Source organism: Ylistrum balloti, unplaced genomic scaffold, assembly GCF_031769215.1.
Source record: "Ylistrum balloti isolate Yb309-2 unplaced genomic scaffold, AGI_CSIRO_Ybal_v1 Utg369626, whole genome shotgun sequence".
In the NCBI taxonomy this organism is placed as follows: Eukaryota; Metazoa; Mollusca; class Bivalvia; order Pectinida; family Pectinidae; genus Ylistrum; species Ylistrum balloti.
This window is the reverse complement of record NW_026781894.1, coordinates 103,180-117,281: the sequence shown is the minus strand read 5'-3', so window position 1 is coordinate 117,281 and position 14,102 is coordinate 103,180. Positions and strand designations below refer to the sequence as shown.

The 14,102-nt window shown below is 33.1% G+C and overlaps 1 protein-coding gene across 2 annotated transcripts in view; it reads left to right on the top strand.

Annotated features, from left to right (window-relative positions):
- The window catches only part of LOC132551659 (mitogen-activated protein kinase kinase kinase kinase 3-like), a 52,531-nt gene extending 38,848 nt beyond the window's left edge, over positions 1-13,683 (top strand). For both annotated transcript variants that reach the window (XM_060215846.1, XM_060215839.1), the window contains 7 exons: positions 141-241; positions 3,128-3,213; positions 3,690-3,755; positions 4,423-4,515; positions 4,918-4,988; positions 5,977-6,032; positions 6,803-13,683. In XM_060215846.1, coding sequence (XP_060071829.1) covers positions 141-241; positions 3,128-3,213; positions 3,690-3,755; positions 4,423-4,515; positions 4,918-4,988; positions 5,977-6,032; positions 6,803-6,890 — 561 coding nt within the window. In that variant the 3' untranslated portion in view covers positions 6,891-13,683. The remainder of the gene's footprint in view (positions 1-140; positions 242-3,127; positions 3,214-3,689; positions 3,756-4,422; positions 4,516-4,917; positions 4,989-5,976; positions 6,033-6,802) is intronic.
- Positions 13,684-14,102: the final 419 nt, after the last annotated feature.

Sequence of the window (14,102 nt, the reverse complement as noted above, 5' to 3'; positions counted from 1 at the left end):
ACTTTTTTTTAACTCTCTGCCATTCTATTTTCTGTGAGATATTTTCACGATAATTTCTAATAGAACCCCTTCTTCTTATCAAGTAAATTTATTCTTTGTCTCGTCAAATCAATCATTATCAATTAAAATTTTGTTTACAGACATTTGAATGTGACGAGATGTCAATACAGCCAACCGTGTTTGAGATGTTCATCTCCCCAGAGCTGGAGTACCCCATGGTGTGTCTGGGAATAAGAGTCGGGTAAGTGTTTAGCCTCTTACTGTCCCCAGGATAATACTTGCACATTAAAGGTGTATTCATTGTGATATTTTGTCATGATCACAAAATTGGGATTACTGTCACTAGCAAATGAGTTGCAAAATTCAGTAGAAACAATTTTTGAGTTCCAGCTGTAGTCTTCTGTGTTGGAGAGTAACATAAGCTACCAAAGCGAGTTAAATTCAGTATCTGTATAGCATTTTGTTCTAGATTTTTCAAGGTAAAGTATCACTAGTATTGATTTATTTTTGATTAAGTCTAGTCTAGGTTGTATATTACTGAAAACATTGTTGCCCAGAGCAGAGTTATCCTACATTTTGTAACATTTTGTGTTATGAAAAAAAAAAAAAAAAATGGAATGCAAAGATATTTATAGGACACAGTGTTTAGGTTGTGTAAATCTACAAAAAAATAATCATGCTGGACATTTTTTCAGAAACAGAAATATCGAGAGTGACGAAATTCCACAGTAAGAAACTAACACTTTGACAACACATACCATATAAATATGCTTTCTGCTTCATAATATTTTCCTGACACATCATGCCTACAATATATTGGTAGAAGAGACACGAGTGATTTGCTTCCCTCTTTATACCACTAGTAGATCTGAATGCTATCTTTGGTAGGCAGTTTACAATCAGGTCAGTAATATTGGCATAAACTTCATGCTATCCTTCAGCTTTATTGATGTAAATAAATAGTAAGGGAAATTTTATGCCAGTGTTTAATATTTTGTTACTTGTCTTTCAATAAGTTATGTATTTTTGCTCAATGATTTAAACAATTTGTGGTAGAGATTCTGATTATAAAGCATTAAACCAGATGATATGTCTTTATACTTTTATTTCTCAAAAATAATTGGGATCAATATGTAGGAGGTTTATTTTTCACTTTGAATTCAGTTTGGTCATAGCATTGTCATATAGCTTTATAATCAAATCAAAACTACCCAGGTGTGTTAAGAAATTCCTTGAAGTTGAATTTTTGAAAAAGAAAGTTAATATAAAAAATGAATAATGTACTGTTCAGTTACTTTGGTACTGGTATATCTACAATGAAATATTATTATAATGAAATCAAACAAAAATTAAAACCAGTAGACATTGTCTTTACTAACTTGTATTCTCTGCTACTTGGAACTAGCTGATCTCTGGATTTTTTAGATTTTGGGTTTTTTTTTTTTTTTTGCAGAAAAATAACTCAAAGAGGTCATGTGTTACTGATAAAATACTTTTTCTCATTAATCATTTTCAATGACAAATGATAGAATGAAATGCATTTTACTGGTATTGGTATTGCCACTTCTACTATTATAATCAGACACTTCTTTGCAGTTGTAATTCTTCATTAATCTTACATATTTATGAGTTGGAGCACTTGTATTTGTTGTTACAATTCTATAATGGTTGCACTGGCACAGTGTTTTGTACAGTTCTAATATTGTGATAACATTTACACCCTGGTAACAGGGATATGATTTAGAGTGTAATCACCTTACTGATATTGATAACAGTAATGATTTCTGGTTTTTATGTTACTTTATCCGTTATCATTATAATCATGAAGGGTTACCCCTCTAGTATACAGTTAACTGATTATGGTTAAAGTTATAGATTAAAGTGCTAATGCAATAAACTTAAACTCTGTGTGGAAACTTTTTTTAACTTCTTAAATTCCACCAATGGGATCTGCTAAAATGAATTCAAGATGGTCCACCAAGTACTCTCACTTTTCGAGTCAGTCGGAAATCAAAATCACTACCAACTTGGAAAACTCATTGTAAACTATTAATTCAATGGTATCCGTGGAACTTGAGAAAAATTTTATATGGGGATGTGAAGGAAAGGAAGCCGGCATAGTGTTTCAATTTTCTGGTCTCGTCAGAAGTTTGACAAGTAGCAATTTTGTAACATGATGGCACAATCATGATTTTCCTGAACAACACCTAATTATGATATCAAGTTCCACCACTGAGATCCTGTTCAAACATGCCTGAAATGTTCCTTAGTGACTTATATGATTTTTTTTTTTTGGTTGTTCAGAAATGGGATAATGGCTGCAATGTTTCCACTTGTGCCATTAAGCTGAAATAAGGTGGGAATGTTGGGAAAGTGAAATGAAGAAAATGTTGGTTTTGTAACCTTTACTGCTAAAATTCTTAATTGTTTAGATCATTAAATACTTGTGTACACTACAATTTTTGCAATTATATTATTTATAGTGTAGTCTGATAACAGTTAGGCCTGAGTACCTCGTGTTTTACCCCAATGTGATTACACTTTGATGCAGGTACACAAAACCACATATTTCCATACAACATTTCGGAAAACAAATAACACCCATCATAACAACTGCAGCAAGTTAAACAGCCATATTATATCAGAAGTAATATATGGCACTACTTGAGCGTCATTGACAATATGACAAATAAGGATGTAAACAAACATTCAGTTAAAGTAATGACAATACTGTATATAACCTTGTAGATTCGCACATACTTAAATGTTATAGATAGAAACATAGGGGTTTGTAAGCTTCACCTAGAGACCAGGCAATACAAGTGTAAATACTGATTTTTTCCTAATTGAATAATTAGAATTTAAAGCACCAATGTTATAACCTTACACATTACTGATTAATTTATGATAGGACTTTGTTGTAGCACTTGTATAAATTGCTCTTGTTTTTGAATTTGTACTTACAAATAATAGTTATTTTCTTCTAACTTTTACACATCACTGTTTACAGGTTATAGCACTTGTCGTACTTTCAACTTTAACCTGGTCGCAGTACTGGGTCTGTAATATTGCTTATGCTGTATTAGAGTTTAACACATGTCTTTCAAGGGTTGGTTTGTGTTTGCAGGGATGAAAAGATCTTGCTCAAGTTTGATATCATCAACTTGAATTCCAACTCCAACTGGTTTACAGAGATAACTGAAAACAGGGATGGTAAGTGGTAATGAATACAGATATCCATGTACTTATTTATAAACTTTAAGAATCACTTCTATCCTGTCAAGGGACATAGTTACCTGACCAGGCCCCACTTGTATAAAACATTTCAACTTGAGATTTCCTCAAGTTGAGATTTTCCTCAACTGATATCTCCTCAAAAACGGCTTGTATAAAATTTTCTCAAGGAACGGGAGGAAGTCATCGGCTTGGATGTCCTGAAATTCCTTGAGGAATTTTCATACAAGATATTTTCAAGGAGATATTAGCTGAGGAAAATCTCGACTTGAGGAAGTTCAGATGTTTTATACAAGTTGGGCCTGATTAGGAATAAAATTCAAATGTCCAATAGACTTTTATGACATTCAGAAATGAAAAATTATGTGTACTTAAACCTGTTGCAGTCTGTTGATACTTTACATTATTTAGAGTGAAATATTTTTAGCAAGTTACATGTGAGTACTGTTTTACAGGAGAAGAACTACCTGTGGTCAATGTGACACAGCTGGAGAAAGATACTATTCTAGTCTGTTTTGATAGTAAGTAAACTTATATTTAAGATACTACATGTAGCTAAATCAATCTCAAACTTATCCTTTGCTAGTCTGATGGTGTAGGTGATAATGTGCATACATTTCAGCAATATGACTAGGTTTGTTATACATCAAAATTGAAAAGGTTTTTGGGTACTTGCCTAACCTTATGAGTTTTCTGCAGGTATTCCAGTTTCCTAGCTTCCCTTCTGAAACATTCAGCACATTTTTGTAGTAATACCAGTTTAGAAACTTTTTTCATAATTGTTGTACATGTATATACTGTAAATTTATACATTTTTGTGAGGTTTAATTTCCATGATTTTTCCAAAAAAAAAATCAATATTTTTTGCCACCTGATTTGGTGGTTAGATATATAGCTTAGTAAACCTGGTTTCATAATGGACAGATAAATTTGTGGACTGAGGAGATCCACAAACTCAAGGAAAATTATTTCCTCTTAAAAGTTCATGGTTTTATAGAAGTCTTTTTCGTTTCATTGTTGCTGTGATTTACTGGCACAGCCATAACTAGGTAATGATTTTAAAAATTTCATGGACCATCAAATTATCAAACAGGACAGATAAAGACTTTGATAACTACTAAACAATACTGAACTTCCGCTCATCAAAGTTTTGGTGAAATCAGTTAAAACCTTATTTTCTTTTTCCAGAATATATAAAAGTTGTAAATATGTCAGGCAAGTTGAAGTCAAGTAAGCGCCAGGCGGCAGAGTTACATTTTGATTCTGCAGTGGAATCATTAGGCAAGTATTGGCTTTGTATAGAAATATCACGATGGGAACATTTGGAATATAATTGATATAATTTCCAATTAACAAACTTATTTCATACTTGTGCCTTTAAAACTGTCATTTATGTGACACCGTGAAAAGAGTTGAACTATTTCTCAAGTTGTCTGTGCATTTGTTATCATAGAATATTTTGATTGTATCTCACCTAAAAGTTTGATATGATCTGGATTCAGACTACTTTTTCGATGGATAGATCAAAATTAGATAAGTTCAGTAACAAGTACCAGGTATACATTACAATTTAATATTTCAAACAGTGTTTATTCAGCAATATGTCATTAAATGAAGGAAAAGTTCACAAATATGTTTTAGATTAAAGACAGAGATATCATTATATGTAATCATGTTTTCCAGTGTGCTTACAAGACAGTGTGTTAGCCTTCCACAAGCATGGTATGCAGGGACGAAGCTTTAAAGCAAATGAAGTAAGTTGTATACCATTGTGATACTGTTACTCAATATCTTTATTGAGGAACATGTGGTAACTGATATTATTTTTCCTAATTGGTTCATCATGTCCGATTGATTTTATGAATATTGATTTAGTCGTCATGGAAGGAGACTGACTACGAGATGTTAAGTCACCTGAGACAAAGTCTCCTGGTGACCTATTGCGATCACCTCCAGGGTCATGCGTCCGTAAACAGTGTAACATTTTTAATTTCTTCTCAAAAACCCCTGAACTGATATCAATTAAATTTGGCAGAAACCTTCTCTTGCCAAGGATGAACCAAAAAGGTGAATTATATGGTTCCCATCCCACAGGGGCCTGAAGGACAGGGCCAAAAGGGGTCATATTGACTCAAGATTTCAAAAATCTTCTTTGCAACAATAAGATGTGGTAGAATCAAATGCTCCTCATGGATGGAAGCATCTTAAGGTGTTTTACCAAAATTACAAATTTCATGACCCCAGTATCTCACATTTCCCTGTGGAGAGGGGTTAAATTTTACTTTAGTTTATATAGGATAAAATGGACTTTTGAGCATTATTTTATTTCCATTAAAAACATTTCAAACATGGTAATAATTATGAGCAAAGGATGATGGCTTGATGGTATGCCCATATTGATCCTATCTGACCCCCATGAGGCTGATGAGCGGGGCCATATTATATCTATTTCAAAATTTGCATTGACATGTGCTATTATTTTGTGTGTACTTTGTACAATCATACAAATGGATGGCCTTATCTCTGTATCTGGACCTATTGCCAAATATATATGGTATTATTTAGAATACTGTTTATATCATGTCAAGGGATGTAAATTAACATTAAATCACCTCTCTCAGACCAGTCTTATATTTCATATTTTTTACAACAGACTTTTTTATTGCTGTGATACCTGCTACTGTTTTAAAACTTATTTAGATGTTTTTTTTTTTTTTTTTTTTGTTAATTTCTAATTTACAGGTAACACAAGAAATCTGTGATCGGAGCCGAATATTCAGACTGTTAGGATCAGACAGGTAATCTGCATTATTATGCATCACCATGGTTATTGATATTTAATACTCAAGATTAGTGATAAGAGTTCAGATAACTACAATTTCCTTGATACACGTAAGTCCACTTACTTGTATTAAATCCAGTTAAAATGATTTAGGCCTTGAGGAATTATTCCATGTACTGGATGTTAAACCTGATATATGAAAGGCTCAAATTGCACAGTTTCAGAATCTCCTGTCAAACATAAAACCATGGAACCAAAAACGAAATTTCATCCATTTTTACTTAACTTAAAGGTGAAACATTTCTTGAAAATGTGTGTGCACCAACCCTGCTTTATTCAGCAAGTTAGTTTTGAACAATCATGGCTTGGACTCATTAACTATACATGTTGCATATTCTCCAGGCCAGCCTTGGTCCCAATCTATACCAGGCAAATATCTGGCTGGTTCAGATAGTCCAATTGTTTCAACCTCCTATGCGAAAGTGATCTAGATATCTATGCTATAAAGATTGTTTCATAGACGATACTACAGTGAGAAGTTGATGAAATATCTGATCACTTGAATGTAATATTTAATGTAATTCCATGTAAAGAAAATTCAGTAGACATTTCCTCTTAAATGAACTTGAATAATATATTTGACAGGTTAAACCTAAACAGTTTAAACTTTCTTAAAAGATCTTTAATGCAATTAATCAGGAATCATTCAAGGTCTCCCTCCTCTTTAACTAAAGCATCTGATAATTTGTAGCTTGTATATATAATAATGTGTGTTTTATTTTTAAGGGTGATCCTTCTTGAGAGTCGACCAACAGATGACCCGACTGCTCATTCCAATCTGTATGTGTTAGCAGGCCATGAGAACATGTTCTAGGAATCAGTTGCTGTGGTAGAGATACAAGATATAAGTTCCTTCTGAGATAGAGAGATAGAGAAATTACATGGATATTACTGGAACATAATATAGACCTTAGAAATTAATGCACCGAAATGGTTGGACCGAACATTGTTTTATGGGCTTGAGGAACCACAGCGTCCATTTCTAGCAACATGGACTACTTCTTAATGTTGAAGCACAGCTGGATGGTTATGGAGTAGTAAGAAAAAATCCATTTGCTTAACACAACACAGTGACAATTCATAAACGATTCTGATTTGACCTTTTGACCTTCCAATACTTGACACATTCTTCCTCATCGATCAGTTTCACCTTTGACCCATGAGCTCGACCGTTAGTCAGTTTGTCTGACCAGAAAGTCGAGATATTGGCAAGGGTGTATCAGGAATTGGCATATAACTTGACCATTGGAGTACTTGATCCAATGTCTGGATTGTCTGCATGTTTTTAATGAACATCACTTGATACATCTGTTATAACTTAAAACGTATGTATGGCTGTGGATTTGACAATCCAAATGTATTGTTTACATTGGAGTTTTATTTTTCAGCTTGGCACTAATATATCACTGTCTCATCACTCTGTAAGCTCTACAACAGTTCAATGAATCTAGATTTTCCACTGTTATCAGTTACAAAAACAAACAGTAAGATGTTGTACAGGTTTAACAAGCGAAGAAATCGTCATCTAAGATATCTCAGTACATTTGTACTAGTTTATAATTTGTAATGGAAGTGTGGCAGGACCTGGGATAGGTAAACATGCATGTAGATCTTCTTGCCTATTATTAAATAAACTCCAGTTTCTGAGCTTGTGGAATTTCTGTATGTGATTCAGAGATACTTTGGTCACTATCACTTTAACTGCCTGAAGTTAAGCAGCTCCTGTGATGTGTTAATTTGTATGTGATTTAGTGAGGGTGTGTGTATACATGTGGCTGTGTTTTTACCTAAATCTCTGCTTCTTTCATTGGATATTTAATTCATGTGGAGCAGCAGACATTCTATGTATGTCCATGTGGCCTATTTATAATTTCTATGATTTAGAAGTTACATGTTAAAATTGTTGTATTATTATCCTGTTGAATGATTGCATAATTTTGTTCTGCACCATTTCATACACTTCCCATCATGACTTGTGTAATGATGACTGTTAGCCTTTGTATCAATGATAATATATAGATATATAACAATATTAAGAGATGATGCAACAATCTGCAGCCGATTTGAAAAAAAAATAACACTACATATTTCTCATTGAAAGAAGTAATTCAATGAAATATAATTTGTGATCGTAAAATTCTCATAGAATGAGGTAACAGTGACCCAATTTCTGCAGCATATACCAGGATATTGTCATCTTTCTACAAAAGGAATGTTCAAAATTAAAATATGGTGGTGTATTGCATATCTTGGTACAGATTTAACACCAGGTAGCTGTATTTTTTGAAAAAATATCAGACCCTCTCTAGAATAGAATAATTTACACTACGTAAAAGAGTAACGTAGCTCAGACACTGATCCAATATATTGCAGCCTTGAATATGTTGTGATCTTTGGTATTATTTGGGAACTATTCAAATAACTACCTTGCAGCCGTCACTGTTGCACTGAAGTAACAGAGTGGTCCATTGTTTCAGTTTTCTGTTGATTTTTACTCTATTTTATACAAGATAGATTGTTTTGTTGTTGATTCTAAACCATTTTATATTGTTTGACATTATATCCTAACACTTAAGTTTATGTTATTGATAATTGGTCATAAAAGCTCTCCGTGGATTGATAAAGTTTACCACCAACAAGACATTCTTTTTTCTTCTTTTAGCCCACCACCATCAGATTGCAGGCTATTCAAATCAATTTTTGTGCGTGGTCTCTTGTCCATGGTCTGTTCGTCTGAGAACAATTTTTGCTATCTCTACTTCTTGAAAAGTACTGGATAGATCTTTCTCAAATTTCATTTGTAGGTCCCCTTGGTCACTAGTTGTGCCGACAGGCAGCCATCTTGGATCTTACCAAAGAAAGTTTGTTTTGCTATATTTTTAGGCCTGATGGATGGATCTCCCTTAGATTTCATATGTAGGTTCCCCTAGGTCTCTAGTTGTGCCTGCTTGATATTGGAACTTTTCAGAGAAAGAAAATGGACAACAGGTGGCCGTCTTGTATTTCAACAATGAAAATTTTATATCGCATGATATCACTATTACTTCTTCAGAAGAGAAAAGATTGGAAATGATCGAACTTTTAAAGAACAAATAAAAATCAAACAATGGTGGGCACCAAGATCCCTGTGGTATCTCTTGTTTTTAGGTTTGTTTAATCTTTTGAAGGGATTTTCATATTTCACTATTAAAGAATTATTTTTTCGTTTTCATGAGTTGTATAGGAATTATTTGAAGTATTTGCTCTAAATAATTTATCACGTACATGTACTAAATGTATGTCTCCAATCATTGTACATTTTTGTTTTGTATCTTGTTATTATTGATTATGTATTTGTAATTGTTTTCATTTCACAAGTATTTTATACTTATATCCACTCTACATAGGGTACAGTACATACATTAATATATGAATCATATGCACTGAGTGTATTAATTTACTTATGAATAACTAAATGGTAGCTCTAGCCAAAAATAAATCCAAAATGGTGGTCAAGAGCATTTCAGGCACTATATGATGGTCAAGGCTACCTCCTATCGTGACCTTGTCTGTCTTGATACTTCCCATGGGTTTTGGTGTGAACTGTATGATGGAAAAGGGTATTTTTCATGATCATTATAATGTTGTTCGCATTTGCATTGCGTTGTTCATGTCTCACAATTTAAGTTGTACTGGTTCTATGTAAAAACATGCTAATACATATCTATTCCCAAATTATCATCATATAACACAGCTGATTTTTAAATACAAGAAAGATTTTTACAATGTGCATATATCATTCATTTTAGTCACTGAAATTTTCGTTCAGTTATAAGAATGAAAAAGCATGTTATAGCTCACAATCAAAAGTTAAAGATTTAATCATTTTCTTTTTATAAAAAGAGGAATATGTATATATAGGCACATTGATGTAGATCGTCTGTTCTAAACCATCCTTGGAGAAAATCAGCGAACTAGATAGGCCTCTCTATTATCTACGCAGTACTAGCTGAGGAAGGAGGTCAGCTAGCAAGGTTAATATATTTAGCAGGATCAGGAGTGCACTATCAGGGTCAGAGGTCAACTAGCTGCAACAGTGACAGAATATCAGTGGTCAGAGCATGGACATCAGAAGAAGGGCCAGAGTTGAATGACCAGAATTCAAATATTGGTTAGTAAAGTCAAAAAACTGCATAGCAGAAGTATGGTTATCCAAGGACTTGAAATCTGATGTAGGTTGTATACAGTATGTACTGGAAAGCCAGTTTATCTATTGATAACCATACAGTTAATGAAATCCATTGTTCACATGTGATACTAGGTATACTGGAAACTTTGTCACTAATGCCTTCATTGTTTAGGTGAACCTGCTGTAGTTAGGGTCTTGGTTTAAGACAGCTAATTTCTGATGGGTTAAAATGAATGGTTGGTTTAAGACAGCTAATTTCTGATGGGTTAAAATGAATGGTTGGTTTAAGACAGCTAATTTCTGATGGGTTAAAATGAATGGAAGACTATCTGGAGGATGGGCATTGAATTGTAGATATTCTATAGTATGTAATGTAGATAGTAAAAACAGTAAGACGACAATAACTGTTTGTTGCTACAAATTAATTTTCTGTTTATATTTAGCTGAATTATCACAAAACCAAGAAAACATTGATACATGTCTGTATACTTAAATATTTAATTTTATTGAAAATCTGCATTCATCTTATGTTGTAAACTCTATTTATGTTAATTAATTATAAGCTGTAAACTGTCAAATTGACCACAACAAGTGTTAAGTCTGTAGTGTCCAATTACTGGTAAACATCTACCCTAGTAGCCCACTGTTGTAAGTTGTACAAAGACCTGCAGGAATTGTGCAGTGTTAGTTGCTCAATGTTAAAAGACTTGCCATGGCAGTACAGGAAACTCTCCTATGAACTGATTGAAAATACTTGTATATATTAAACGTGTTCCATTGTTATTGATCCGACTTATTTGGTTGTTGGTGGTTTGGGGCAGTTAAATTTGCATATGTTATTCTGTAATTTCATTCTTTGTTTATGCTTAACTTCATATAGGTAAGAGCTCAACTGATCAATGTATTACACTAGATCCTTGTGCTTTGACACATCAAGTCAGAATTGCTACATACAGATAAAATGGATTTCATTCATTTACCATTAATTATCACACAACATTTGACATCATTAATGGTATACAGACACAGAAAAAGAATTAGAGAAAAGCATAGATTTTTAAAAATGGCGGCTATACACGGTGGAAAAGGAAATGTGCAACATTGTATATAAGATTTGCAAAAAAACAGTGTTTAATCATACAAAGCAATCTCTCATTAAACGGTGGAGCCCTTCACTATTGCATAATCATTTTGTTTTACACAGTAATCAACTTTCTGATCAACACTAAATTTAGAATACGACCAATAATGGTCACGTGTCTAGACTATCATCAGTAATTGAACTAAAATATCATGTGTAATTGGTCAAGAATATCACCAGTAATTTGTCAAGAATATCACCGGTAATTCGTCTAGATCATCACCAGTAATTTGTCAAGAATACCACCAGTAATTGGTCTAGAATGCCACAGTAATTGGTCTAGAATTTCACTGGTAATTAGTCTTGATTATCATCAGTAATTGGTTAAGAATATCACCAGTAATTGGTCTAGAATGCCACAGTAATTGGTCTAGAATGCCACAGTAATTGGTCTAGAATTTCACTGGTAATTGGTCTAGAATTTCACTGGTAATTAGTCTTGATTATCATCAGTAATTGGTTAAGAATATCACCAGTAATTGGTTTAGAATACCACCAGTAATTGGTCTAGAATGCCACAGTAATTGGTCTAGAATTTCACTGGTAATTAGTCTTGATTATCATCAGTAATTGGTCAAGAATATCACCAGTAATTGGTTTAGAATATCACCAGTAATTGGTCTAGAATATCACCTAGAATATCACCAGTAATTGGTTTAGAATATCACCAGTAATTGCTCTAGAATATCACCAGTAATTGGTCTAGAATATCACCAGTAATTGGTAATATCACCAGTAATTGGTCTAGAATATCACCAGTAATTGGTAATATCACCAGAAATTGGTCTAGAATATCACCAGTAATTGGTCTAGAATATCACCAGTAATTGGACAGCAGACTTGCATCTTCCTTATTGTGTTCTGCAATGTATTGAGTTGTTCATTGTACCAGGAACCACATATACTTGTATAGAACTTCTATTTATTTATATAATTGTATAACTGATCTTACTAGATTATAGCTATGCAATACTGTGAATGAGCACCAGATTTATTTTCCTTCACAATAATATTGTGATTGTCTTGCATATATACATTGGAACCTTGTGAATCTGCACTTACATTTGATTTCATTAGTTGTAATGCTTGGTGTACAATGTTAATTAGCAGTGTATGTGATATTACATGAAAAGTGGAAATTGTCACTAATTTTATATCCAACCTCTTTATCTGCAAGCATATGTGATAAAGATCTTTTTGGCACATTTTATTACAAGTTACATGATTCACACACCAAAAATCTTGTCTAAATGTAAGGATAAAATACTTTTTAAGAAGATTGAAAAAATAGATTAACAGGGTTCCATTGTATGTTTGAATCTATTGAAGTTATGTGTTGTATATGTTATGCAGATTCCTAAGCACCCAATCTACATAATGTACCATGTATTTGCATTTCAATTGGATGAAGGATATTTTACAAAACTGGTGTAATCTTCAGTGATATGATATTTTGAGCACATTTGCATGTCTACTTAATGAATTTGACAGTAAAATGTGTATGTTATGCTACGTAACTGGTGCTTTTGTCTAAATTAATAGCATAGGCACATTGCCTATATATAATGTAGGCTTCTAAATGGAGTAAATTGAAATGATGCAAGTGACTTTTAGATTTCAATATTTTTTAAACAAATATATAATTACGGTGACTTTTACTATTCTTAAAGATATTAAGTGGGAGAAATAATGTGATCATTGGAAAAGTGTTTTTTGTGAAAGCAGAAAGAGTTAGACCTTTTAACATTGGAGCTAATAGGTTATAGTCACAAAATTCAATCACATGTGTTTTTTTTTTTTTGCTTTTTCTGGCTAACTCAGGCAGTACTTTATCAAGGACTGGCTGGTCTTATTATGTACGTGTAGTTGACAAAATTTTGTTAATTGAATTGCCATGATATGCAATACCGGTATTCGCCCTATAACTTTCAAATTAGGAATGATACATGTCTTTTCAGCATGTCATCCATGACAGATATTTTTAATTGATCTTTGTAGTTAACTGATGAATTCAGTTGATTTCCTCTGTATACCATACCTACACCAAAGCTCTTCTCTTCCTCTCACCACACACCAGTTTTTCAGCATTATCATTTGTGACCCATTATTCTTATAGATTTATTTAACCAAATGTTGATGTATGACATGTGTGGTGAACACTATGTAAACCAGACATCTGGAGTTAACACCAGAGGGAACCATGATAACCGATAGTCATGTGTCAGTCAGCTGTTACAAATATTGTTACCAGACTATGTAACATGTTCTTCTGTATAAAACCGTGATCACATTTTATAAGCTTTTGTTCTTTCTTGCTTCTACTTCGTATTGAGTCATCATACGAAACATACGGATCTGTTAGTTTTGCAACTATCATTTGATATTCTCGGCCCCCATCGACTATCAAACTTAGGTTATACCATATTGACAGTGAAACAAAGGGCAGTAACTCTGGGAGATCAGAATGAACAGTTACCATTGCACTATCGTGCTTTTTTTTATAACGAGGGAAAGGATTACAAACCAAAAAAAAAAAAATATTTGTATATGTGACATCATTTTAATCAAAGCCATTCCGACAAACATTGTGACTAAAAGGCTATTTACCATTAACTATATATACTAGCTTATGTAGTCATGGTCTGCTAAGAATCGGAATGAAATGTATGCTGGTTAATTGGCAATTTCTAATGGCGGGTCATCATTCCATGGCAGGC